Source organism: Salmo salar, chromosome ssa15 (genome assembly GCF_905237065.1).
Source record: "Salmo salar chromosome ssa15, Ssal_v3.1, whole genome shotgun sequence".
Lineage (NCBI taxonomy): Eukaryota > Metazoa > Chordata > Actinopteri > Salmoniformes > Salmonidae > Salmo > Salmo salar.
This window is the reverse complement of record NC_059456.1, coordinates 48,628,698-48,651,961: the sequence shown is the minus strand read 5'-3', so window position 1 is coordinate 48,651,961 and position 23,264 is coordinate 48,628,698. Positions and strand designations below refer to the sequence as shown.

General features: G+C 43.2%; 1 protein-coding gene across 1 annotated transcript in view; it reads left to right on the top strand.

The window, feature by feature from the left end:
• Window positions 1-23,264, top strand: part of LOC106571662 (sodium/potassium/calcium exchanger 4) — an 80,911-nt gene that overhangs the window by 50,244 nt on the left and 7,403 nt on the right. Inside the window, exons 3-12 of the mRNA XM_014144976.2 lie at window positions 5,079-5,155; window positions 13,490-13,564; window positions 13,910-13,994; window positions 15,448-15,551; window positions 17,087-17,161; window positions 17,419-17,444; window positions 17,633-17,686; window positions 18,360-18,457; window positions 21,340-21,509; window positions 21,795-21,939. Coding sequence (XP_014000451.1) covers window positions 5,079-5,155; window positions 13,490-13,564; window positions 13,910-13,994; window positions 15,448-15,551; window positions 17,087-17,161; window positions 17,419-17,444; window positions 17,633-17,686; window positions 18,360-18,457; window positions 21,340-21,509; window positions 21,795-21,939 — 909 coding nt within the window. The remainder of the gene's footprint in view (window positions 1-5,078; window positions 5,156-13,489; window positions 13,565-13,909; window positions 13,995-15,447; window positions 15,552-17,086; window positions 17,162-17,418; window positions 17,445-17,632; window positions 17,687-18,359; window positions 18,458-21,339; window positions 21,510-21,794; window positions 21,940-23,264) is intronic.

Sequence of the window (23,264 nt, the reverse complement as noted above, 5' to 3'; positions counted from 1 at the left end):
AATCGGATTTGTGTGTGTTGCGACAGCAGTCCTTTGCTGGCATGGCTACTCTAGTTGCCATAGTAACAACGAGTGTGTGCGCACTGGTGTAGATTGATTGGTGGTGGTATTCCTGCTTCTTATCACTAAGTTATGTAAGGTGACCACAATGCCTGCCATGGACCTTTCCCAGTTAATTTGAATGTTCAAAATCATAATGTAAGAACACTTTTAAAGCCTTAAGGGATAAGATTATCCAACTTTTAAAATGTGTCCTTTTTGGCTAGCCAAGGCAGTCAACTAGCTAGCTAGGTAGCTGTTTAGCTTTCTAGAGCATTCACTAATATGTTTGTAAACAATTATCAAGCTAATTAGCTACCACATGTTCTTGTCAAACTGTCAACAGAGTAGCTAGCAAGCAACAAGATATGCTAAATAACAGTCTATAAACCACTTGAGGGCAAATAAATCAGATTTGACCGTTCAGTCACAAGTTGCATGGTCAGGAATCAGATTTGTATCTGACTTCAAACCACCTACGAAGGTGTAGACACAGTGTTTCATTGTTACGTTACATGCCGCTCAAGTAGCCTAAAGACCCTTATCCGCAGCTGTCATGCTCTAAGTAATTGCACCTGTGATCTTGTGAGCAGTGGAGCCTACGCAACGCTTTTGCCACATTACTTGGTTTCATAAATAAAATGGGAAAAATATAATGAATGATGAAATATTGTTCCACACTGAATTCCACATATTGCTTTCTTCGCTTATATCTGTAATGACATGCAGCATCTGACCTTGAGAAGACTCTCCATAGATTGTATAAGGCCTTACAGCGATTTCAGAGGGGGGTGTGGTGTCACGTGGCAAAGGACCGATACCTGTGCTAATATAAACAAATCACGCTACTAGCGAAGAGCCAGTTCCACGGATAATGACCAAGGAAATCCTGGACCCATATCGGAAGTTTACGGTCCTTTTTTTTAACCTCATCCCTCTTTTTACCTGTATGCCTACTGGGGGAAGGGATGTCAAAGACTACTGTACATCTCATATGATATCCCTTCGAAGAGTTGGCCAAAGCAGCGTTGCCAAGGAGGATTCAGAACTTGGGTTAGTAAATCAGTCATCAGCGCCATCTAAAGTTAATAGGCGGTGGATTTCGTTAGGCGTGTGGGACAGGTTCATTGTCTCAGGGGACAATTGTCATTTCATGGGTCCATATGCGACAGAAGATCAAAAGGTATTGGTGCGTTCTGTGTTAAACTGTGCGTAGTACTTCTATGTGAATGGTAATGCATGATTGTTTCAGTTTCTTTTCGAATTATCTGTGGTAAGCATTTTTATCAAGCCACATGCAAATGCGGCAGTACATCAAAACAAGTCCCTACGGTCTATCTCATCTAAATGTAGCCCACTGTGTATTTTGGACAATCTATGATTATATAACTTCATGCTCTAGTATCCTTGCTGCCTGGCACATTATTGTACATTATGTAAGAAATAGGAAGAGAAGGCACATGCAGGTGGGTGTACATCTGACCTCGTGTGGACTTAACACCATTCCTAATACAGCCACTATCTGGTCCCAAGGAGGGCCAGTCTGTTTCTTTTTGCTGCGGCCAGATGCTCATAGGAGTGACCACGGGCTTGGGCAGTACAGGGGTCAGTACTGGGATCAATACAGTCAGCGGTCAGCCTATAATCCGGGTTGCCTCCCACAAATTATATATATATATATATATATATATATATATATATATATATATATATATATATAATACAGTACCAGTCGAAAGTTTGGACACCTATTCATTCAAGAGTGTTTCTTTATTTTCACTATTTTCTACATTGTAGAATAATAGTGAAGACCTTTCCCTTTCCCTTACATCAAAACTATGAAATAACACATGGAATCATGTAGTAACCAAAAAAAGTGTTAACCTGTTAGGGCTAGGGGGCAGTATTGACACGGCTGGATAAAAAACGTACCCGATTTAATCTGGTTACTACTCCTGCCCAGTAACTAGAATTTGCATAGAATTATTGGCTTTGGATAGAAAACACCCTAAAGTTTCTAAAACTGTTTGAATGGTGTCTGTGAGTATAACAGAACTCATATGGCAGGCCAAAACCTGAGAAGATTCCATGCAGGAAGTGGCCTGTCTGACAAGTTGTGTTTCATCTGGGCTCTTTTTATTGAAGATTTAGGATCTTTGCAATAACGTGACACTTCCTACGGCTCCCATAGGCTCTCAGAGCCCGGGAAAAAGCTGAAGGATATCGAGGCAGGCTCTGGCTGAAACACATTATTGCGTTTGGCAAGTGGCCGCTCAGAGTACTGTGGGCTTAGGCGCGTGCCCGAGTCGACCGGATGCTTTATTTTCTTTCCTCTGTTTACCTAAATGCAGATTCCCGGTCGGAATATTATCGCTTTTTTACGAGAAAAATGGCATAAAAATGGATTTTAAACAGCGGTTGACATGCTTCGAAGTACGGTAATGGAATATTTAGAATTTTTTTGTCACGAATTGCGCCATGCTCATCACCCTTATTTACCCTTTCGGATAGTGTCTTGAACGCACGAACAAAACGCCGCTGTTTGGATATAACTATGGATTATTTTGAACCAAACCAACATTTGTTATTGAAGTAGAAGTCCTGGGAGTGCATTCTGATGAAGACAGCAAAGGTAATAACATTTTTCTTATAGTAAAAGTGACTTTTCTGAGTGCTAAACTTGCTGGGTGTCTAAATAGCTAGCCCTGTGATGCCGGGCTATCTACTGAGAATATTGCAAAATGTGCTTTCACCGAAAAGCTATTTTAAAATCGGACATATCGAGTGCATAGAGGAGTTCTGTATCTCTAATTCTTAAAATAATTGTTATGCTTTTTGTGAACGTTTATCGTGAGTAATTTAGTAAATTCACCGGCAGTGTTCGGTGGGAATGCTAGTCACATGCTAGTCACATGCTAATGTAAAAAGCAGGGTTTTGATATAAATATGAACTTGATTGAACAAAACATGCATGTATTGTATAACATAATGTCCTAGGGTTGTCATCTGATGAAGATCATCAAAGGTTAGTGCTGCATTTAGCTGTGGTTTGGGTTTATGTGACATTATATGCTAGCTTGAAAAATGGGTGTCTGATTATTTCTGGCTGGGTACTCTGCTGACATAATCTAATGTTTTGCTTTCGTTGTAAAGCCTTTTTGAAATCGGACAGTGTGGTTAGATTAACGAGAGTCTTGTCTTTAAAATGGTGTAAAATAGTCATATGTTTGAAAAATTGAAGTTTTTGCTTTCTAAGGTTTTTGAATAACGCGCCACGGGATTACACTGGCTGTTACGTAGGTGGGACGATTTGGTGCCACCTATCCTAGAGAGGTTAAACACATCAAAACATATTTTATATTTGAGATTCTTTATACTATCCACCCTTTGCCTTGATGATAGCTTTGCACGGTCTTGGCATTCTCTCAATCAGCTTCATGAGGTAGTCACCAGCTTTACACACACTTGGCATTCTCTCAACCAGCTTCACCTGAAATGCTTTTCCAACAGTCTTGAAGGAGTTCCCACATATGCTGAGCACTTGTTGACTGCTTTTCCTTCACTCTGCAGTCCAATTCATCCCAAACCATCTCAATTGGGTTGAGGTCAGGTGATTGTAGAGAACAGGTCATCTGATGCAGCACTCCATCACTCTCCTTCTTGGTCAAATAGCCCTTTCACAGCCTGGAGGTGTGTTTGGTCATTGTCCTGTTGAAAAACAGATGATAGTCCAACTAAGAGCAAACCAGATGGGATGGCGTATCGCTTCAGAATGCTGTGGTAGCCATGCTGGTTAAGTGTGCCTTGAACTCTGTGAAGCGTGTTTTTTGGGCTGCAATCTGAGGTGCAGTTAACTCTAATGAACTTATCCTCTTTAGCAGAGGTAACTCTGGGTCTTCCTTTCCTGTGGTGGTCCAGTTTCATCATTGCGCTTGATGGTTTTTGGTACTGCACTTGAAGAAACGTTCTTGAAAGTTCTTGAAATTTTCTGCATTGAATTATCTTCATGTCTTAATAAAGTAATGATGAACAGTCGTTTCTCTTTGCTGATTTGAGCTGTCCTTGCCATTACATTTACATTTACATTTAAGTCATTTAGCAGACGCTCTTATCCAGAGCGACTTACAAATTGGTGCATTCACCTTATAATATCCAGTGGAACAACCACTTTACAAAAGTGCATCTAAATCTTTTAAGGGGGGGGTTAGAAGGATTACTTTATCCTATCCCAGGTATTCCTGGGATAATAATATGGAATAATATGGACTAATAATATGGACTTGGTCTTTCATCAAATAGGGCTATCATCTGTATACCACCCCTACCTTGTCACAACATAACTGATTGGCTCAAAGGCATTAAGAAGGAAAGAAATTCCACAAATTAACTTTTAACAAGGCACACCTGTTAATTGAAATGCATTCCAGATGACTGAAGCTGGTTGAGAATGCCAAGAGTGTGCAAAGCTGTCATCAAGGCAAAGGGTGTCTACTTTGAAGGTTCTCAAATATAAAATATATTTTATTTATTTAACTCTTCACTATTATTCTACAATGTAGACAATAGTCAAAATAAATCAACTCTGGAATGAGTAGGTGTGTCCAAACTTGACTGGTACTGTGTATATATAAAACATTTTATTTGTGCGTCAATTTCGACCAGCTCACCAAACAAAAAATGGTCCGGTTCATCTGGCCTTTGCCAGAATTGCCAGATGGCCAATCCGCCCCTGTTGGACAAGTTCAGGTAGTACATCCCGGCTTTATAGGTTTCCAAACGTTTACTCCCTACTGAACACAAGATCCAGTTTATGCTTTTTAAGTATTACCTCACTGTCTTTTTTTAGGGGTTGAGGAGGATCCTTTGGTAACATAATGCAAATTAAGTAATGTTGACTTGAACATTTAAAAGTCTTACCAAGCTCTTTGTCAGTGCCGCAACCACACAAGGTGAACTCATCCTTGGTTGTGGACAAGGGGGCGTCTGGGACATCAGTCACATTACTGACACACCGTGATGATGTTGTTTTCTCTTCTCAGCTATCAAGGAGTTCCCTGAAGACATGTTTTCCAACAACGAGCGCAAGAGTGGGGCCGTCCTGCTCCACATTGTAGCGGTAAGAGAGCGCTTTGACTGCTTCTATTACTAGGTATAACTCTTTTATCACTAGCCCAGTCCAAATTCAACCTCTTGTTCCCACACCTAGTTAGTGGACACTTCTTGATTGCCCCTAATACTGTAGGTATGAAAGGTGTAAGCAATATAAGAATGACTCTACCTAGACCTTGCTCTTAGAATGATGTGCTGGAGTTTCCACCAGTGGCGTCATGCACGACAAATGTTTGTGGGGGCACTGATGGCATCATTCAATATTTTCACATTAATACTTTTTAATCTTTTTTTTTATACACTGCTCAAAAAAATAAAGGGAACACTTAAACAACACAATGTAACTCCAACTCAATCACACTTCTGTGAAATCAAACTGTCCACTTAGGAAGCAACACTGATTGACAATAAATGTCACATGCTGTTATGCAAATGAAATAGACAACAGGTGCAAATTATTGGCAATTAGCAAGACACCCCCAATAAAGGAGTGGTTCTGCAGGTGGGGACCACAGACCAGTTCTCAGTTCCTATGCTTCCTGGCTGATGTTTTGGCCACTTTTGAATGCTGGCGGTGCTTTCACTCTAGTGGTAGCATGAGACGGAGTCTACAACCCACGCAAGTGGCTCAGGTAGTGCAGCTCATCCAGGATGGCACATCAATGCGAGCTGTAGCAAGAAGGTTTGCTGTGTCTGTCAGCGTAGTGTCCAGAGCATGGAGGCGCTACCAGGAGACAGGCCAGTACATCAGGAGACATGGAGGAGACCGTAGGAGGGCAACAACCCAGCAGCAGGACCGCTACCTCCGCTTTTGTGCAAGGAGGAGCAGGAGGAGCACTGCCAGAGCCCTGCAAAATGACCTCCAGCAGGCCACAAATGTGCATGTGTCTGCTCAAACGGTCAGAAACAGACTCCATGAGGGTGGTATGAGGGCCCGACGTCCACAGGTGGGGGTTGTGCTTACAGCCCAACACCGTGCAGGACGTTTGGCATTTGCCAGAGAACACCAAGATTGGCAAATTCGCCACTGGCGCCCTGTGTCCTTCACAGATGAAGCAGGTTCACACTGAGCACATGTGACAGACGTGACAGAGTCTGGAGACGCCGTGGAGAACGTTCTGCTGCCTGCAACCTCCTCCAGCATGACCGGTTTGGCGGTGGGTCAGTCATGGTGTGGGGTGGCATTTCTTTGGGGGGCCGCATAGCCCTCCATGTGCTCGCCAGAGGTAGCCTGACTGCCATTAGGTACCGAGATGAGATCCTCAGACCCCTTGTGAGACCATATGCTGGTGCGGTAGGCCCTGGGTTCCTCCTAATGCAAGACAATGCTAGACCTCATGTGGCTGGAGTGTGTCAGCAGTTCCTGCAAGAGGAAGGCATCGATGCTATGGACTGGCCCGCCCGTTCCCCAGACCTGAATCCAATTGAGCACATCTGAGACATCATGTCTCGCTCCATCCACCAACGCCACGTTGCACCACAGACTGTCCAGGAGTTGGTGGATGCTTTAGTCCAGGTCAGGGAGGAGATCCCTCAGGAGACCATCCGCCACTTCATCAGGAGCATGCCCAGGCGTTGTAGGGAGGTCATACAGGCACGTGGAGGCCACACACACTACTGAGCCTCATTTTGACTTGTTTTAAGGACATTACATCAAAGTTGGATCAGCCTGTAGTGTGGTTTTCCACTTTAATTTTGAGTGTGACTCCAAATCCAGACCTCCATGGGTTGATAAATTGGATTTCCATTGATTATTTTTGTGTGATTTTGTTGTCAGCACATTCAACTATGTAAAGAAAAAAGTATTTCATAAGATAATTTCTTTCATTCAGATCTAGGATGTGTTGTGGCTACAGGTTAGCAATGAACCCCGAGTCGGGATTGCTAACAAGGCTGGAAATTCAAAACATCAAAAATCGAATCATTTTTGCCAGGATTCCCAGGTCCGGAACAAATGTGGTTTCTTTTGACAAAGTTCATAATTTATGTCCAAATAACACCAAGTACTTAGCGTTCATTATGCTCCCACAAAACGTGGTGGGGGGGGTGTAAAATCACGCCGAAAAGCTAAAAAAAACCTAGTAAATAATCTATTTACGTTCGTTCAAACATGTCAAATGTTGTTTAGCATTTTTTAACGTTAAACATCAGTAATATTTTCACACAACCTATCCTATGTCTAGATAAACAATGATGACAAACTCACGCTTCTCAGATTTATGCGCAGGCGCAAAAAAATGAAGTGATGACATGTCAACTTCCTTGCATTCTAATTTGCTCTCTGTTTATCATAGACGCTTCAAACAACTTTATAAAGATCGTTGACATCTAGTGGAAGCCGTAGGTGTTGCGAAATGAATCCTTTCTCACTATGGTATCTATAAAACAATGACACTAAATAGTACAGTCACAAAATTCACATTTTTTTTGATCTATTTTTCACAGGTTTTTGCCTGCAATATGAGTTTTGTTATACTTACAGACACCATTCAAACTGTTTTAGAAAATTCAGAGTGTTTTCTATCTGAATGTGTTAATAATATGCATATCCTAGCTTCTGAGTTGGTGTAGGAGGCAGTTAAAAATGGGCACATATCTTTTTCAAAATGTCTCAATACTGCCCCCGAGCCCCAACAGGTTAAGTGTTCCCTTTATTTTTTTGAGCAGTATATAATGAAAATGTAAAATATTTAAGGGTTTCAATGGACATCTAGTTTCAATGGACATCTAGTACCCCCCCCACACACACACATTATTTCAGATGTACAAGTATGATTAAGAGGTGTCTCAGTAGGGGGCTAAGGGTTGAATTTGGACTGGCATACCTCGATCTCCTTTAACAACAATACACCTCAGCTTGATCTCACACCGGGGAGAACTACTTCCCCCTCTTCCCCCTCTCAAGGCCGACCGCGGTACTCCAGGCATTGTTTTGCAGAAAACAGTATCCCCCATTGTAGTGAATGAAAAAAATGGCAATCTTCGCGGTCAAACTTTGTGGAAATAATAACAATGTTTAGAAAACAATCATGATACCAATAATTGCATCTAATACACCATTTGAATAGTTAATTGTTTAATTCCAGCATTTTAATCAATTTCTTCCTTTCCTGCACTAATGTGTTGTCATTTACACGCTGTGATGTTTCTTTCGTCTTAGTATGCCTCCATTTTATTTTTTAACAACACTTTTCCTTGACAGAATAATGATTCTCCTATTTGACTGTGCATTTTCAGGCAGTTCTTACTTTGGTCACTAGAGGGCGTTCGGGCTATTTCTAAGGGTCTGTGCTCCTGAAGTTGTTGACTGTTTTTGTGCTTGCCAGCAGTTCTCAGCTGTTAGCAGCAAATGGCAAGCAGTTTCTTACTGGCAATAACAATTTATAATTGCCATCATTTGTTTGAGTCATTGCTGAATTTTTTTATGTAACAAATTAAACATTAAACCTCGTAAATAATACATGGTAGTTCATGGTAACCTTGTAAACAATTCATTTAGACCCTGCGTTTATTTTGAAAAATGCACTTATTTGCTGAAATGTGTGCCTTTGCACAGCAATTAAAAGGGACAGGCACTTATTTGAGACAATGTTTAATTGAAGTTTTACTGTAAAAAGTATAATTTACTTGCTAATGAGAGCCTGCAGTACCCTGATCGACCTTCAACTTGAGTTACTCAATGAGAGGGGGCAGCACTGAGATAGCCAGCAACGTCACTTCCTGGAGTAACTCAAACTGTGCATGTTATTTCTCTATGAGATGCCATCTTTAATTGACTTCATTTGGCTTCAATGCGCTATTGTGTCTTCTTCATGTGTCGCACCGAGAGATAAACACCTCTCTGGGAAGAAAAAGGGCAGGTGTGTATGCTTCATGATTAATGACTCATGGTGTAATCATAGCAACATACAGGAACTCAAGTCCTTCTGCTAACCCGACATAGAATTCCTTTCAAGCAAATGCCGGCTATATTATCTCCCAAGAGAATTCTCATCAGTTATCGTCACAGCTGTGTATATACCCCCTCAAGCAGACACCACGACGGCCCTCAAGGAACTTCACTGGACTCTATGTAAACTGGAAACCATATATCCTGAGGCAACATTTATTGTAGCTGGGGATTTTAACAAAGCACATTTGAGAACCAGGCTACCTAAATTCTATCAGCATATTGATTGCAGCACTCGCACGGGCAATACACTCAATTACTGCTACTCTAACTTCCGCGATGCATACAATGCCCTTCCTCGCCCTCCCTTCGGCAAATCCGACCACGACTCCATCTTGCTCCTACCGTCTTATAGGCAGAAACTCAAATAGGATGTACCCGTGACTAGAACCATTTAATGCTGGTCTGACCAATCGGAATCCATGCTTCAAGATTGTTTTGATCTCGCAGACTGGGAAATGTTCCGGGCAGCCTCAGAGAATAACATCGATCTATACGCTGACTCGGTGAGTGAGGTCATAAGGAAGTGCATTGGAGATGTTGTACCCACTGTGACTATTAAAACCTACCCTAACCAGAAACCATGCATGGATGGCGGCATCCATGGCTGAATATAAACAGTGTAGTTATTCCCCCAGCAAGGCAATCAAACAAGTGAAATGTCAGTATAGGGACAAAGTGGAGTTGCAATTCAACAGCTCAGACACGAGACATATGTGGCAGGGTCTACAGGAAATCACGGACTACAAAAAGAAAACCAGCCACGTTACGTACACCGATGTCACGCTTCCAGACAAACTAAACACCTTCTTTGCCTGCTTTGAGGGTAATACAGTGCCACCATTGTGGCTTGCTAACAAGGACTGCACCCCCCCCCCTCCCTATCATTCTCCCTGGCTGATGTGAGTAAGACATTTAAGCGTGTTAACCCTCACAAGGCTGCTGGCCCAGACGGCATCCCTAGCCGCATCCTCAACGCATGCGCTGTCCAGACATGCGCTGTGTTTACGGACATATTCAATCGCTCCCTATCCCAGTCTGTTGTCCCCACATGCTTCAAGATGGCTACCATTGTTCCTGAACCCAAGAAGGCAAAGATATCTGAACTAAATTACTACCGCCCCGTAGCACTCACTTCTGTCATCATGAAGTGCATTGAGAGACTAGTCAAGGATCATATCACCTCCACCTTACCTGTCACCCTAGATCCACTTCAGTTTGCATACAGCCCCAACAGGTCCACAGATGATGCAATCGCCATCACACTGCACACTGCCCTATCCCATCTGGAAAAGAGGAATACCTATGTAAGAATGATGTTCATTGACTACAGCTCAGCATTCAACACCATAGTACCCTCCAAGCTCATCATTAAGCTGGAGGCCCTGGGTCTCAACCCCACCCTGTGCATTTGGGTCTTGGACTTTGTGACGGGCCACACCCAGGTGGTGAAGGTAGGAAAGAACATCTCCACTTCGCTAACCCTCAACACAACACACAAGGGTGCATGCTCAGCCCCCTCCTGTACTCCCTGTTCACCCATGATTGTGTGGCCATGCACACCTCCAACTCAATCATCAAGTTTGCAAACGACACAACAGTAGTGGGCTTGATTACCAACAACGACGAGACAGCCTACAGGGAGGAGGTAAGGGCACTCGGAGTGTGGTGTCAGGAAAACAACCTCTCACTCAATGTTAACAAAACAAAGGAGATGATCGTGGACTTCAGGAAACAGCAGAGGGAGCACCCCCCTATCCACATAGAAGGGACAGTAGTGGAGAAGGTGGACATTTTAAGTTCCTCGGCGTACACATCACAGACAAACTGAAATGGTCCACCCACACAGGTGGTGTGGTGAAGGCGGCTCAACAGTGCCTCTTCAACAGCTTACAGACGACAACAGCTTACAGACGGTAGGCAATTAAAGTCACAGTTATGAAAACTTAGGACACTAAAGAGGCCCTTCTACTGACTCTGAAAAACACCAAAAGAAAGATGCCCAGGGTCCCTGCTCATCTGCGTGAACGTGCCTTAGGCATGCTGCAAGGAGGCATGAGGATTGCAGATGTGGTCAGGGCAATAAATTGCAATGTCCAAACTGTGAGATGCCTAAGACAGTGCTACAGGGAGACATGACGGACAGCTGATGGTCCTCGCAGTGGCAGACCACATGTAACAACACCTGCACAGGATTCGTACATCCAGACATCACACCTGGTGGACAGGTACAGGATGGCAACAACAACAGACTGTCCGCAATAGGCTGAGCGAGGGTGGACTGAGGGCTTGTAGGCCTGTTGTAAGGCAGGTCCTCACCAGACATCACCGGCAACAACATCGGTATGGGCACAAACCCAACGTCGCTGGACCAGACAGGACTGGCAAAAATTGCTCTTCACTGATGAGTCGCAGTTTTGTCTCACCAGGGGTGATGGTGGATTCACGTTTATTGTCAAAGGAATGAGCGTTACACTGAGGCCTGTTTATTGTACCTTTATTTAACTAGGCAAGTCAGTTAAGAACAAATTCTTATTTACAATGACGGCCTAGGAACAGTGGGTTAACTGCCTTGTTCAGGGGCAGAACGACATAGTTTTACGTTGTCAGCTCAGAGATTCGATCTTGTAACCTTTCGGTTACAAGTCCAACGCACTAGGTTACCTGCTGCCCCAGGTACCTACCTGCCTGTACTCTGGAGCGGGATCGTTTTGGAGGTAGAGGGTCCGTCATGGTCTGGGGCGGTGTGTCACAGCATCATTGGACTGAGCTTGTTGTCATTGCAGGCAATCTCAACGCTGTTTGTTACAAGGAAGACATCCTCCTCCTTCATGTGGTACCCTTCCTGCAGGCTCATCCTGACATGACCCTCCAGCATGACAATGCCACCAGCCATACTGCTCGTTCGGTGTGTGATTTCCTGCAAGACAGGAAGGTCAGTGTTCTGCCATGGCCAGCGAAGAGCCTGGGTCTCAATCCCTTTGAGCACGTCTGGGACCTGTTGGATCAGAAGGTGAGGGCTAGGGCCATTCCCACCAGAAATGTCCGGGAACTTGCAGGTGCCTTGGTGGAAGAGTGGGGTAACATCTCACAGCAAGAACTGGCAAATCTGGTGTAGTCCATGAGGAGGAGATGCACTGCAGTACTTAATGCAGCTGGTGACCACACCAGATACTCACTGTTACTTTTGATTTTGACGCACCCTTTGTTCAGGGACACACTATTCCATTTCTGTTAGTCACATGTCTGTGGAACTTGTTCAGTTTATGTCTCAGTTGTTGAATCTTGTTATGTTCATATAAATATTTACACATTTTAAGTTTTCTGAAAATAAACGCAGTTGACAGTGAGAGGATGTTTCTTTTTTTTGCTGAGTTTATCTATCACGTCAACTGTACTGAAATAGGATTATATTATTCTCTCACACAATGGTAAGGAACAATAGCCTGGTCCTAGATCTCTTTGTGCGGTCTTCCCAACTGCCATGGTTATTTGGCATGACAATGATCATAGGAGTTGGCTATACAGCACAAACCCGGGATCTGGCAGCAGGCTAGGAGAATACTATGCACTGCAGAAAATGTTTAAGCAATAAATACAGTTTTCGAAGTGATGGGATCAATCCCAAATCAACCCGGTGTTCCCCATACTGTGTTTTATTCCATTTATTTTGCTCCTTTGCACCCCAGTATCTCTACTTGCACACTCATCTTCTGCACATCTACTACTCCAGTGTTTAATTGCTATATTGTAATTATTTCGCCACTATGGCCTATTTATTGCCTTACCTCCCTTATCCTACCTCATTTGCACACTGTATATAGACTTTTTCTATTGTATTATTGACTGTATGTTTGTTTATTCCATGTGTAACTTATCTTGGCCAGGTCGCAGTTGTAAATGAGAACTTGTTCTCAACTAGCTTACCTGGTTAAATAAAGGTGAAATAAAAAAAATTAAAAACCTAGCCCCTACCCAACTAGTCAGTTGTTTAGATCTGAGAGGATCGGAAGGGTATTATTCTACCTAATCCAATAGTAGCTGTTCCGTCTTTCCACCAGATATGATAGTTAGCATTTTCACCACATTTCTTACTTGATGTGTCTAATCATAGCTGTATCTCATCTTCTTTGATCTAGTGCTCTTCTGTATCTCATCTTCTTTGATCTAGTGCTCTTCTGTATCTCATCTTCTTTGATCTAGTGCTCTTCTGTATCTCATCTTCTTTGATCTAGTGCTCTTCTGTATCTCATCTTTGATCTAGTGCTCTTTACGTTCATCCTTCACCTCTTCTTCATTCCTTCATTGAGATCTTCCAAGTTTCCTATCTGTTCAGCCAAGTTAACGTTTCAGACACACATACACACTGACTCTTCTCTCCCGTCTCGACAGGCCCTCTATATGTTCCTGGCCCTGGCTATAATCTGTGACGACTACTTTGTTCCGTCGCTGGAGAAGATCTGTGAGGTGAGAGACCCTTGTCAGGACACACAATCTAATCTGGTGAAACTGGTCTGAGATATTAGCATGGGCCACCATGGCTCTAGCATTATGTCCTAACCACAGGTGAGTTTTCAGCCAACTTAGTAGCTGGGGCAGCACTTTGCTTCTCTCGAGTAATGCTTTTTATAATCAATATGTTCTGCGTGAACTGAATCAAATCTTCCTAACAAAGTACTTTGCTATTCTATGAGTGGTCTTGGTTGTCAAGATGATAACTAAAGGGCCACATTAACCTACAAAGCGTTTGGGAAGCTCAGCCCTGACTAACCACTCCTGTCTCCTCTCTCATTCTCTTTTTCGGTCTGTTAGAAACTAGACTTAAGTGAGGATGTTGCCGGAGCCACTTTTATGGCAGCTGGGAGTTCCGCTCCTGAGCTGTTTGCCTCCATCATTGGTAAGATATGACACGCACAAACGCCATCGCGCGCACACACACACACACACACACACATCAATACACACCGGCACACTCACACACTCCTTTACACAACACAGAAAACTTGGAAACCCAGAACTAAAATCCTGTCAAATCTGATTGTATTTGTCACATGCTCCGAATACAACAGGTGTAGACTTTACCGTGAAATGTTTCCTTACGAGTCTTTACCAACGATGCAGAGTTTCAAAAGATAAAATAGTAATACATAGTAAAATAGTAATACAATAAAACACACAAGAATATAGCTAAAATATTACAGGGAGGACCAGTACCAATGTGCAGCGGTACGAGGTATTTGAGGTAGATTTGTACATGAAGGCAGGGTAAAGTGACTAGGCATCAGGATAGATAATAACTAAGAGTGAAATAAAGTACAGAGGAGCAGCAGCAAATGATGAGTGTAAAATTGTATGCGTGAATGTACTTGTGTTTGTGTTGCTGATGTGCGTGTATGTGTGTGCGTGTATGTAGTGCGTGTCGGTTTTGTTTTGTGTGGGAGTGGAATTACATCAGATGCTCGATTAGGTTCTGGGGGGAGATGAATGATAAAAGACACTAACGACGTCTCCAACTCCCTAAATGGAAATTCAGCCAAAGCATGTCCCATCCACGCCCGACATTTGAAAGACGTGAACACCTGCGAATGTGTGATTTGTCCAAATGACCAGTGACAAAAACATTTGTCTTTAGTCTTCAAATCCCACAGTCTGTTGACAGACGCTACGATACCATTCAATCCTAGATTTTTATTTAATCAGATGTAGTTGCAGGGTACAGTGAAATTCTTAAGCTCCGAGCTCCAACAGTGCAGGGGTAGGAAGTCTGAGGGGGGGGAGGGGGGACAGTCGGAGCAGGTAGCTGACTATGGTGGCTATTCAGCAGCCTGATGGTCTGAGGGTTAGCCATGATGCTCCTGTACTGCCCACGTCTGAGTGATGGAAACGGGGAGAACAGGCGTTGGCTCGGGTGGCTTAGATCCCTCATGATTTTAGGTGTCCTGGAGGGCAGGCAGTGTGCACCCAATGGTACCCATAGGCACCCTATTTCTCTCCACGAGAGATTAACCAACACACCAACATCAAAATTCAACAAAAAGTCAGACACACCTACGCACCAGGGCTGGGGTCAATTAAAATTAAAGGCAGTCAATTCAGGAAGATATTTTAATTGAAAATTCCAAAATGCAAAAACATATTAAATAAATAGCTACTCTTCAGTTTATTGAGAAGTCATTGAAAATAGCTGCAGTTTTTTTGTTATTTTGAATTGGTATTTAAGTTTCCTTCCTGAATTGACTGCTTTCAATTTGAATTGACCCCAGCCCTACTACACACACACACACACACACACACTCTCCCAGATAGTTGTTGTCAAGGCTGATTGTGGTTGGCTGCCTCCCCCTGTACAGGTGTCTTCATCACCCACGGTGACGTGGGGGTGGGGACAATCGTCGGCTCAGCGGTCTTCAATATCCTGTGCATCATCGGCGTGTGCGGAATATTCGCCGGACAGGTGTGTGTGTTTCTGTGCACATGCACATGCACATACACAATGCAGCATATGCATTTAGATCACTTATGGGCTGAGAAGTAAATAGAAAGATTGAGTTCTCCTATGGGGAACCATGTCTACATGTCTGATAGTTTGCAATTGCTCACAGCTGTCGTTAGTCTCTGGAAAGCATATTTCTGGTCCCGTATTCACAAAGACTAGGAGTGCTGATCTAGGATCATTTTAGCCTTTTAGATCATAATGAATAAGATTCTATGGAAAGGGGGGACCTGATCCTAGATCAGCATTTCTAGTCTGAGACGTTTTATACACTATATATACAAAAGTATGTGGACACACCTTCAAATGAGTGGATTTGGCTATTTCCGCCACACCATTGCTGACAGGTGTATGTGTATAAAATCGAACACACAGACATGCAATCTCCATAGGAAACAATGGCAGTACAATGGCCTTACTGAAGAGCTCAGTGACTTTCAACGTGGCACCGTCATAGGATGCCACCTTTCCAACAAGTCAGTTCGTCAAATTTCAGCCCTGCTAGAGCTGCCCCAGGTAACTGTAAGTGCTGTTATTGTGAAGTTGAAACGTCTAGGAGCAACAACAGCTCAGCAGTGAAGTGGTAGGCCACACAATCTCACAGAACGGGACCACCGAGTGCTGAATCGTGTAGCGTGTAAAAATCGTCTGTTCTTGGTTGCAACACTCACTACTGCGTTCCAAACTGCCACTGGAAGCAACGTCAGCACAATAACTGTTTTGTCAGGAGCTTCATGAAATGGGTTTCCATGGCCGAGCTGCCGCATACAAGCCTAAAATCACCATGCGCAATGCCAAGCGTCGGCTGGAGTGCTGTAAAGCTCGCCGCTATTGGACTCTGGAGCAGTGGAAATGCGTTCTCTGGAGTGATGAATCACACTTCACCATCTGGCAGTCTGACGGACAAATCTGAGTTTGGAAGGTGCCAGGAGAACGCTACCTGCCTGAATGCATAGTGCTAACTGTAAAGTTTGGTAGAGGAGGAATAATGGTCTTGGGCTGTTTTTCATGGTTCTGGCTTGGCCCCTTAGTTCCATTGAAGGGAAATCTTAACGCTACAGCATACAATGACATTCTAGATGATTCTGTGCTTCTAACTTTGTGGCAAGAGTTTGGGGAAGGCCCTTTCCTGTTTCAGCATGACAATGCCCCCATGCACAAAGCGAAGGTCCATACAGAAATGGTTTATCGAGATTGGTGTTGAAGAACTTGACTGAGCTGCACAGAGCCCTGACACCTTTGGGATGAATTGGAACGTCGTCTGCGAGCCAGGCCTAATCGCCCAACATCCGTGCCCGACCTCACGAATGCTGTTGTGGCTGAAGTCCCCGCAGCAATGGTCCAACATCTAGTGGTAAGCCTTCCCAGAAGAGTGGAGGCTGTTATTGCAGCCAAGGGGGGGGGGACCAACATTTGTCCACATACTTTTGGTCATGTAGTGTATCTGCAGGGATGTGATCTCTTTCCTGACTGACTGTTTCTCTCTCTCTTCCTAGGTTGTAGTGTTGGGTTGGTGGTCTGTTTTCCGAGATTCATTCTACTACGTCTTGTCGATCCTCGCTCTTATTGCGGTAAGTCTGACAGTAAAATGCACATTACATGTACTGTATGCGACCATAAACAATATATTTATTTAAGTATTTTATTAGGATCCCCATTAGTTTTTCCGAAAGCAGCAGCTACCCTTCCTGGAGTCCACACAAAACATGAAACATGACATAATACAGAACATTAATAGACAACAACAGCTCAAGGACAGAAGTACATATTGAATAATTCCTTACTGCCATTGTTTTCATTTCTGCCTGTGCTCTTTTTTTACCCCCAGTTCATCTACGATGGGAAGGTAGTGTGGTAAGCGAGCCCCACCTCTTTTCGATTGGTCCTTAAATAATACCTTGATGTGATGGAATTTGCATTAGTTCCGTGTCTGAACTGTGGGGCTCCTTATTGGGTGATGTGATAGGATTTAATTGGGCTTCATTGGGTAACTGAGATACGATGTGATTTCAGTGGTTGTCTCTCCGTTGTGTCCGTCTCAGGTGGGAGAGCCTGGTGTTGGTGGTCATGTACTGTGGATACATCCTCATCATGAAGTAAGTGCTGCACTACTGAGTCAGTGACTTTACAAAACTCAAGGCGTCACGCCCAATGAAATTGATGTGGTGGGGGAGACAGATTTACATCATTAAGGTATCTTCTATATTTCCAAGAAATATACAAAGACTCAATGCAATGATATTGAATTTGAGTGCCCCTTGATGTTCTGCGGGATGGAAGATTTTCACTCCCCTAGTAATAGTCTGTCTCTCACTTGTGCTCCGACTGCCCTTCTATGACCCATTATGATGCCACTCAGAGAATAGCCTACTACTCGCTGACCATTTCAGATACTATCCTATCTTGCCCATACGGTTCGCTGTATAACCTATGTGTGCATACATACAGTATGATGTAAAATATACAGCATGGTTTCACATTTACCAGAAGTTGCAGGACTGAGTTTGCCACAGTTATTGTACACGTGAACAGTTGCAAACGTTTTGCTGCAGTTCACTGTATACATAGGGACAGTTTCCCGGACCCAGATTAAACCTAGTGCTTGAATACAAAGATATTTGAATTGAGATTAAGTATGTTTATTAATTGGTGTTCAGGAAACTGTTCCTTAGAATTTACAGACCACTGCATAGTGTTCAGTTATTGTTTATTGGGTGTTGATTAAAAGTGAGGCATTAACCAGTGTCCCTCTCTCCCTTCTTCTCCCAGGTTTAACCAGAGCTTGCAGAAGTTATTCGCGAGTAAAGACGACAAGGACAAGAATCAGGCCAATGGTAACGCAGCGGCCAGCAGCGAGATGCAGGATGGTAATGCTAGTTATGATGACAATGTGTGGGATGCCGACCCCATCATTGCCTATAATCAGCACGGCAGTAGGTAAGGCTAACCAGGCAGGCTGTACTACACAGCAAGGCTTCTCTCGAGACATGGGCTTATTCTCTGTATCTTTACTTGTCTTCTTTTAACCCCAAAAGTTGAAGAAGACTAAAATGAACTATTGGTCGTTTCTGATCAAATAGGGTTGAGGGAATGGCGGGAATTCTAGTTCAAATGTCATTAACTTAGATGGCTCATCTTTGCATCTGTCCCATTATGGCATCTGAGAGCACGGGCAGCGCCATTGAATCAATCTCCATTTTGAAGTAGTCAAATTTATTCTGCTACTCCTTCCAACAAACAAACTGAAAGGGTGCATACTGCCATCTGGAATATGTTGTTTGAACAGGTATAAAGCCAAGGTTGGCAATTTACTGCCACCTGTAGTTATGGAATGTAGACCATCTTCGACCGTCTTTGAGCATGCTTTCTCACGTGGAAAAGTATTCTCAAGCTAAAGAGGGAACGCCCACTTACACAGACAGGAACCGCGGCCATTTTTTCAATGGCGGTCTTTATGCAACATCGTCATTAACCACCATCTTTGAGTTGACTACTTCAACATGGTATAAGTCCTCCATGCGGTTGCCCATGCTAAAACAGGCTTTTGGACACTATAGTTGTCTGGATCTAAGTCTATAAATTGGGCAGGAATATGAACTTGTGGGTTCATGGGAGTTGGGTAGGACTTCCTCTGTCAGTGTGGTGGAGGTGTTGCAGTTCTACAATCTCCATTCTACTGTGCCGACTGATAATGGGTAATAGGTAACCTTCAGCTCAACCACAGCACTTGGCTCTCTATCTCTACCAGAGGAGGCTGGCGGGAGGAGCTACAGGAGGATGGGCTCATTGTAATGGCTGGAATGGAAATGTGGAACGTATCGAACATATGGAAACCATGTTTGACTCGGTTCCATTTCAGCCATTGCAATGAGCCTGTCCTCCTATGGCCCCTCCCGCCAGCCGCCTCTGATCTCTACCTCTCTCTCTCTTCCTGGCTGCCTTATCTTTGGTATTCATGTCATAAGAGGGTTGTAACTTGTCTAGATGTGGCATATCTTCCACTTTCTTTCCACTAATGTCAAAGCGCCTGTCTGTTTAGCCTTACCAAACCCACTGTTGCTTAATGTGTGTTGTGTTTCTGCATGCTAGATTGCAGTGTTTCTCTGCTTGTCTCTTGAGGTATCAACCCACTGACTTGTGGTAATGAATATCAAAATATAGGGAATGTTTATGTCAGCTTTGTTTTCTTACTATGCATGTCAATTTATATGTAATTAATAAACTTAAGAGTTGTATATAGAACCCTTATCTGACCCTGAATTCGGCCATTTTACCAGAAATAGGTGTAAAACACAAGAGGAAACTTCTCACGGCAAGGTGTTTTTACACCTTAAATGGATTTTTGGTGTTTGATGTTTTTTGTAGCATGTTTGTGTGTGAGTCAAGGTTTCTGTTAGCTGGTAATAGACGTCATTTGGCTGATAAAATTAATTAATTGAAAAGCCGATGAAGATAATTGCTGCTGGCCAATTGTCCGGGAGAAGAAGATAAAATCCCATTGTGAAATAATGCTTTATAGCCTCTTCATTGATGGAAATACCAGTCGATGTAAATACATGACTGGTCATGCTTATCGGTCTATAGGTATATTTGCATAATTTTGTGGAAATAAATTGGTGCGTGTACAGTATTTTCGCTATGCATCTCATTAATCACACGCGAACAGCGTACAGATACAGAACCTTTGAGCGGAAAATCTGTCAGACAACGTGAGTGCTGCTGCTACAGTAGCTCAAACAGCAAATGAATAGCCAACCGAAGGCATGCTTCAACACCACTTGGCAATGAGCTGGAGGCAGTATATGCATTTTGAAAACATATACTTAATTGTTTGAAACCCAAACGTTTTACTACATATTATGAGGCATGTCTTACCTTCAAAATAGCCTAGACAAAATCAGACCATATCCGTGGAGGCAATTCTTTTCTATAAACTTTCATTGTCCAGTAGCCAAAGGCACAATCCTAGTCTTATTAACAACCCATCCTAGTTGTTTCATCAAATCTCCCCTCTTTCTACATTTCTAAGTGTGTTTTCATCTCTGTCACATGAAACCGCTGGCTTGTGCGGTGCACTTTGACAATGGTGTTTTCCCGTTAATTGCATGATGGAACAAACATTCACACGTAGCCTACGGCCTTGGTCAACATATTAAGCTAAACGTTCTGATCTGTTGCATCAGACTCATTGCTTTTGAACTTCTTTTTTTTATGTGGCTTTGGCTCCTGGTTGTATGAATTTGGGATCTATCGTCCCACAACTGTCCCAGAGTCTGTTTGGAATAGGCTATTTCTTTCTCGACAAGCTGACAAATAGAATAGGTCAACTTTTCTACTATGGGGGATAGAATATTGACATAGGGTAGTGATTTTACTCCTCTTGTTGGCTGAGGAAACCAAATGTGGACAGTTATTCTTCATCTTCAAAGTGCACATCAGAATTCCGTCAGAAGGACATTGTTGCATCCTCGGTTTGCATGATCTGTTCATATGAATTACCATAATCTAAATGCGATTTCTGTCATTCTGAGCACCGTGGGTGGACGCCCTAATCCGGTTATGCACCCAATGCATATCGGTCCGGTACATTTCTCAAATGTCCGGTAAATTAAAATGCTGCTCTCAAATGTCCAGCGCCACACTTTCCTAACAGAAACCCTGGTGTGTGAGTGTGTATGTGTGTGTGAGAGCGAGTGAGCGTCTGTGTGTGTGTCAGTTTTGAAGGTCTAACGTGTCTGTTTGTCTCCAGTCAAGCCCAGTAAGGCTTACAGTCGTGGGTCTGTGATCATGGTCGATGAGATGATGCATGCCAACCCTCCCAAGATGCGCTTCCCAGAGGCCGGCCTCCGCATCATGATCACCAGCCATTTTGGCCCCAAGACCCGGCTGCGTATGGCCAGTCGCCTCATCATCACTGAGGTATGGATAGAGAGTGATGTAACTGCAGGAAGATGGTTTGTTTCCATGTTAGAGAATGCAATGATCTCATTTGTATAGATTTGATAGTGCTGTCATTGCTGTATTGTTGACTGCCTGGGTCGTATTCATTAGGCATCAAACGAGAAGAACAGACAAAAAAACTGACTGAATCAGGGGGGACTATCTGGACTTGGGGTCCAATACTCCCTTTCATTTTTCATTGAACAACATTTTCCGATGTGTGCCCTAATGAACAACTCCCTGTTTTGCCTCTTCCTGTGACAGCGTCAGAAGCTGGTCCAGGGTGCCAACGGAGTGGAGACCCAGGTGCTGGAGGGGAAGGTGGATGTTGAGAACGGCAACGTGCCCGAGGACAAGCCTGCAGAGGAAGAGGCCGAAAATGAGACAATCTCCCCCTTTCATATCCCTGGTGTGTGTGTGTGTGTGTGTGTGTGTGTGTGTGTGTGTGTGTGTGTGTGTGTGTGTGTGTGTGTGTGTGTGTGTGTGTGTGTGTGTGTGTGTGTGTGTGTGTGTGTGTGTGTGTGTGTGTGTGTGTTTGCGAGTTGTTTATCCAGACAGAGCTTGACATTATTGTGGATAATACATGTTTTGATGTTAAGATATGGCTCATAAGATTTAAACATTTGCTTACACTTCAGTAGATGCGGTGCCCTTATGACTAATTCTAATGATCTTTGACAGAGAGTTATGTGCATGACAAACACTGCTCCAATGTGTGTATGAAACCTCCAAGTGCTTTACGATGGAAGTAGCTGATGAGTTAAATTGGTTGTGTTAGTGCTGGGCTAGATCAAATACCTGCACCTTAATCCTGCACCTTCGAGACTGCTGCCCTATGTTCAGTCATTGAACACTGGTCGTTTAAATACTGTTTTACCCACTTCCTATGTACAGTGCCTTCGGAAAGTATTCAAACCCCTTGACTTTTCCCACATTTTGTTAGGGTACAGCTTTATTATAAATGTATTAAATTGTTTGTTTCCCTTATCAATCTACACACAATACCCCATAATGACAAGCAAAAACAGTTTTTTGTATTATATATAAAAACACTGAAATATCACATTTACGTAAGTATACAGACCCTTTACTCTTACATAATACGGCTATAAAGCAGGGGTGGGCAACTCCGGTCCTTGAGAGGCTGATTGGCGTCACACTTTTTCTCCATCCCTAGCAAACACAGCTGATTAATCAAATTGCATTCTAAACTAAGATCATGATTAGGTGATTATTGGAGTCAGGTGTGTTAGCTGGGGCTGAAACAAAACTGTGACATCAGGCCCTCGAGGACTGGAATTGCCCACCCCTGCGTAATGTAACAAAATGTGGACAAAAGTCAAGCGGTCTGAATACTTTCCGAATGCACTGTATGTACTGTATTCTAGTCATTGCTCATCCTATATAACTACTGCTGTACACCTTTTCTATTCATATACTGTCCATAATGTCTTTACACCACATCAAATACATATGCATATTTATATTCCGGACTCTGACATTGCTCATTCCAATATTTCTTAATTCCTTTTAATTTTGGGGATTTGTGTGTATTGTTTTGCATTGTTAGGTATTACTGCATCGTTGGAGCTAGGAACACAAGCATTTTGCTACACCCGCAATAACATCTGCAAAATATGTATATGTGACCAGTAAAATTAGATTTGACCTAGTTTTTCCAGGACCAGAACACTGTTCTAGAATGAGTTGTATGACCTCCTAGGGAGTTATTCC